General features: G+C 41.4%; 1 protein-coding gene across 1 annotated transcript in view; it reads right to left on the reverse strand.

The window, feature by feature from the left end:
- The window catches only part of drd4b (dopamine receptor D4b), a 26,784-nt gene extending 25,994 nt beyond the window's left edge, over window positions 1–790 (reverse strand). Inside the window, exon 1 of the mRNA XM_032512340.1 lies at window positions 183–790. Within this exon, the coding sequence (XP_032368231.1) occupies window positions 183–482 (300 nt within the window). The 5' untranslated portion in view covers window positions 483–790. The remainder of the gene's footprint in view (window positions 1–182) is intronic.
- Between the last annotated feature and the right edge of the window lie 5,048 nt (window positions 791–5,838).

A 5,838-nucleotide genomic window follows, 5' to 3' on the forward strand; every position in this document is an offset into this window, starting at 1 on the left:
TCTGGTTCTGAAAGTGAACCAAGGCTTTCTTAAAGTTTCCTGCCACAGCAGATTCACACTGACACTCACTGCACAGATATGAAAAACTCCAGCTCGCATTCAGATCATATGGCCCCGGTGCCCTCTCGCCCCAGCCAGCCTCATGCAGCACTCCACCCGGGCTCCGACCGCTCGGTGCTTACCTCTGCGTAAACGAAGAGCGGCAGCACCAGCACCGCCAGCAGCAAGTCTGCAAACGCCAGACTGACTATGAAGTAGTTTGTTGTGGTTTTTAAAGCTTTCTCCAGATACACGCTGAGGCACACGAGCACGTTCCCCCCGGTGATGATCACAATCAGCAGAACCCCGAATATGAGCGCGGGGAAGTTGTAGTGCGTGACCGCAGCCGCCGCCGGCAGCGTGTCGTTGAAATCACTGGAGTTATCCGACATGGTCGCCGGTGTTCCACCGTGCGGAGCGACTCTCTCCGGAGTCGTTTTCATCTAGGAGCCGTATCCAGCAGCTCCGACATAAGTAGCATCTTGACAGATGAAGTCTCTGAGAGTTGTCCCGCGAGGACGCCTTTAAGTCTCCGCTGTGAACGCGCGCTGCGCTGCGCCGCGCTCCGCTCTCCAAACGCAAAGCCCCGCAGCGCACAGAACCAAACTCTGCTTTATCCAGCCCCTCGTTTACTCTTTTCTTTTACATTTTCTGGACGGATAGGCTACTGCCGGCTCTTGTAGCATTGAGGGGATCAGCTTCTCTGGCGTTTTCTCAGTCAGCCCGCTCCTGAAGGAATGAGTGCGCAGAGTGGACGAATCAGGAGGCAACAGATTATATCCATCCGCACAAAGTCTGCTCACTGAAGCTCCGCTGCTTTGTGTGGGAACATATGGAATGGCATTTAATTCAATATTAAATAAATCAAATAAAGATGCCGATGAAATACATCCTGAAATAAAATAATGACGCAATAAATAAATATAAAATATAAGGTAGTCAATATATTTGTGTTTTTTTTAATTTTAAAAATAACTTTTTTCAAGATAGTTTATTTATTTATTTCAGGGGACGTTTATTTCATAAAGCCAGATTGTTTTGCACTCTTTCCCAACCAAAGTATATATTTAACTGCTTTTACATGTATCTTGTTTGGTTGTGTTTTATCTTCGTTATTGCATGTCTTGTTTTATCATGTTTTTATCTATTGCAGCTCTTTTTTTGGGGGGGCAAAATTCCCCTAATCTGATCTCAAGTGGGCCAGACCACTAAACTGCTCCAGAAAGATCAGAAACTTTATTTCTTGTCAGCTTGATGTTGGCAGAATATGAATGTGAATGTCTAAGATTAAAAAATGTGTTAAAGACCCGGGAGAGAGGGGTAGTATTCAGAGAAATATCTCAGAATATCTAAGATTAAACAAATATGTTATAGACCTGGGTGAGAGGGGTAATATTAAAAAGAAAAAAAGAAATACTCAGAATATCTAAGATTAAAGCTATAGTCTGTAGTTTCTGTCGCCCCCATGAAGAATTCATAATGACAGGAAGGCACTTCCAAATAAAATGTATTGATAATGATATATATTTTTTCGCTCTATTGTCATTTCTTATATATTTAAATAAAGGGGCGTGACATTAGACAAAAATCATTTCAGGGATACGTATAGTTGCCGTTGAATAAAATTCATGCTGTGCAGACCCAAACCAGATCTAGCTTACAGTTTTTATATTTTTTATAGAGTTTTTTTGCTTGTGATGATGTGTAAATACTGTATATATAATAATAGATAATAATATATTCATTTATTTAGAATTCTGCGTAGTTCTGTGTCCGCAGATACACTGAGCTAGCATTGGACGGACACTGACTAGCTCGTTAGCGGGATGTGATTTGCAGCTTGCATTAGATGTTGAGGCGTTCAGTGCGGGGGAGAAGGTTTAGAGGGCTTCATGCATCTGAACACTTTGTTTTCTCGGTTGAACATGATGTAACTTTCCGTGTGCTCTGATATTTTGAACTGTTTGAAAACTATATTTAGCAGCGACACAGAAGCTGGATAATCTTGGGTTCAAACCTCTGATCTCCACGCTGTGTTTGCTGTTTATCCTTCCAACCTCACACAAGCAAAACTTCAAGGAGAAAATATTTTTATACTTCTGAAAAACTAGTCTTGGCTTCGGAAATTTGCTACGAACTGAGGGCAGAGAGGCACGCACTTCCAGGTCTGGTTTCTGTTCTAATGAGACATCACATGCTCCAGACAGATGACGAGTCGTCTAGCGACTTTTGACCTGAGCGTAAAGGTGTTTGCGCCGCGGCTGCTCCTGGGGCATGAATAACATTAGAATAAAGTCAGCAGCAATTAGTTCACACATCGTCACGGAGCCTCGGGAAGAAAAAGGAGAACAGCACACATGCTTTAAAAAAATAATAAAAAATAAAACACAACGCAGATGTTAAACTCACCCGGAGTCCTTTTGGGCAGGATATTCATGAAGAGAAGTACGATCAGTGGGAAATATCTTCTTGCTCATGGAAAGAAAGGACACCATGTGGGCTTTAGGCTTTTTTCTCTCTCGATTAATCAATTGGTTATTTGGTCTATAAAATGTCAGAAAATGGCCCCCAAAGCCCAAGAAGACGTCTTCAAATGTCTTGTTTTGTACACAACTCAAAGATATTCAGTTTACTGTTACAGAGGAGAGAAGAAACTAGAAAATAGTCACATTTAACAAGCTGGAAGCAGGGAATCTTTACCTTTTTCATAAAAAATGACTCAAACCTATGAATCCATTGTCAAAATTGGCAACTAATTCAATAGTTGACAACTAATCGATTAATCGTTGCAGCTCTATGTCAGCTAATCTTCTCTCCTCCACCTGAACTCAATGATTCAGCGAGAGCAGCTTTCTGAATCACGACATTCAGGATTAAAACCGCGACCAACGTTTTCTGGTTGAAATATCAGGACTTATCTCCTACCGCTAAAGGTGCTGATTTATGAAATGTTCCTGTGGGTTAAAAGAGGGTTGGAACAAAGGAGCCATGTTGCTACCTCCCAGTGAGCAGCTCCTTTCAGCTTAAGTGCCACTGGATCCTCTTTAGCTCCCTGCCATTTGGCCATATTTTTACAGGTCGGTCTGTCTTGGCTTTGTTACCCTGCAGCCACACACACACACACACACACACACACACACACACACACACACACACACACACACACACACACACACACACACACACACACACACACACTAATTCATGAGAAGACAGGAGCGCTATGAGACAGAGCTGGTTGATGAGACGTGGCTAATTACTAAGGTGTGAAGGTGTGTTTGTGTGTGTGTGTGTGTGTGTGTGTGTGTGTTTGTGTGTGTGTGTGTGTGTGTGTGTGTGTGTGTGGAGAAAGAGGAAGTTGGGGAGCTTCCCAGGGATGAAACCTGACCACTTTTTCCAAAATATGCAGTTGCTATCTACATCATAATTTCTCAGCTACACATTTCTAAGGCTTCTCCCTTTCTCATTCCACCTTGTACCCATCTACCCATAGATGTATTAGATATAAAACAACTTATGCACTTCTCTTGTTATACTTGTTGACTGTGATTGATTGACTGATTGATTGTCTTTGTTATCATTGCCAATTTTAGTTCTATTTTATGTCATTTTTATCTGTATGTACAGTATGTCTAATGTATTTTATTTAGCACTCCTTCCTTTCCCTTATGTAGCTTTGTCGCTTGTCAGGCCACCATTTAAATAAGAAGTTGTTCTTATTGACTTTCCTCTTGAAATTAAAGTGAAATAATAAAATAATAATAATAATAAACCTGATGCAGATCAATGTCCAGATAAATTAAAGCAAAAGAGATAGATAAAGACAATAAACACTTAAAGACACACCAAAACATATTGTCAGACACATAGCAGAGCAAACAAAGACACAATAATAGAAAATAAAGACAATAAAAACAAGAAAATAAAGACAATAAAAACAAGAAAATGAAGACACAGAGGCAGAGAAAGACACGGTAGAAGGAGATAATGACACAGTAGAAGAAAATAAAAGCACATTAGAGACAGATAAAGACACCTTAGGAGACGACAAAAACACACTATTGAATCAAATTTTCTCGTCTGTGTCCTCGCCACCGAACATTAAAACCTGACATCCGATATTTCAGCCGCCTAGTTCTCTTCCCTGGTGGACGCCTCTCAACACTGCGACAGAAACATGATATTCTGCAGTGCATGCTCGGAGCTCGCTGCTGATCAGATAGTTTGAAGTTCAACACTCAGCTGTATTTTTTTTAGAGAGGCTTTTCCCTTTATTATGAAGTGACAGTGGATAGCCATGTAAGGGGGAGAGAGATGGGGGAGATGACACGCAGCAAAGGGCAGCAGGTCGGCTTCGAACCAGCGCCGCTGCAGGACTCAGCCCACATGGGGCGAATGCTCTCACTTGGTGAGCTAGAGGCCGCCCCGGCTGGTTTTATTAATATAGTTTAAAAGAAGAAACCATCAATTATTAATGACTTCTCTTTTATAACTCTATTTTTAAACCAATTCCCTTTATTCTTCTGTAGTCAATATCCTTGACGTTCCACTTCCAGGATTGCTCCGTTGCCGCCGGATGTCTCTCATTTAGGCCGGATGTCTTTAGACCTTCCGCTTCCTTTGTGGTGGCGTTCTAACCTCCGGTGGATTTCTGAGGACTACGGTTACCTGGTCCTCAGATCTCTGCAGGGTAAAGCAAGAAGCTCGCTAACTATCGTCTAATCTGATCTATGGTTACCTGGTCCTCAGATCTCTGCAGGGTAAATCCAGACAGCTAGCTAGACTATCTGTCTCAATCTGAGGACAATGGTTACCTGGTCCTCAATCTCGGCAGGGTAAATCCAGACAGCTAGCTAGACTATCTGTCCAATCTGAGGACTATGGTTACCTGGTCCTCAGTCTCTGCAGGGTAAATCCAGACGCAGCTAGACTATCGGCCCAATCTGAGGTTTCTGTTGCACGACTAAAACTACTTTTGAACGTACACATGTTCCACCAAAACAAGTTCCTCACCGGTGCTATTTAGCAGCGGCACCGCAGCTTTTCTTTGGTGCTTAGCACCGCCCAAGACGATTGGGATTGGTTTAAAGAAATGCCAATAAAAACAGAGCACGTTTACGTCCCATTCCCGAATGCTGTGTGGAGTAGACAGACCCTTCTTCAGCGCGCTTTGGAGGAGGGTCTGGCAAAGTGAGACTAATTCTGTTGTAGCTCTGGTGCTACGTACATTGATAAAAGAAAAAAAAATAGAACTAGTGTTTTAGAGGGATTGTGCCATGACCTATGTATCATAGTAGGTTGCAGTTAAGACACAAATCTTCGCCATGCATATTGTGGGCTGAAGAGTCCTCCTTAAAGCTGCATTGAACATTGAAACAAGTTACAAGTTTCTGTTGAAATTGTATCCAAATTTCCAGAATATCTAGAGACATAAAAGGGAGTTAACATGGTTTTCCTTCCACTATTATTATGTGAATATTAGTTGGTTCATCGGCGATACAGTTTTGTTGTCTGTAAACCTCTGCAGAAGAACACTGGACTATGTATTAGATCCCGACCGATATTATTGGCCAATATTAGGCATTTCCCCATCTATCGATATCTGCATTTATAATAGCCGCTACATTTTTTAAATATATTTTACATATTTATATATAAAATGTATTATTTGTTTAAATATTTATTCATCAGAATCATTTAGAATGACAAATAAATGATTCTGATAACTGAATATTTAAAAAATTAAATAAAAACGGACGCTCAACCCTGTTAAGAGTGTTGGCGTTGCATAGTTTGTCC

The sequence above is a fragment of the Etheostoma spectabile genome, chromosome 1 (genome assembly GCF_008692095.1).
Source record: "Etheostoma spectabile isolate EspeVRDwgs_2016 chromosome 1, UIUC_Espe_1.0, whole genome shotgun sequence".
Classification (NCBI taxonomy): Eukaryota; Metazoa; Chordata; class Actinopteri; order Perciformes; family Percidae; genus Etheostoma; species Etheostoma spectabile.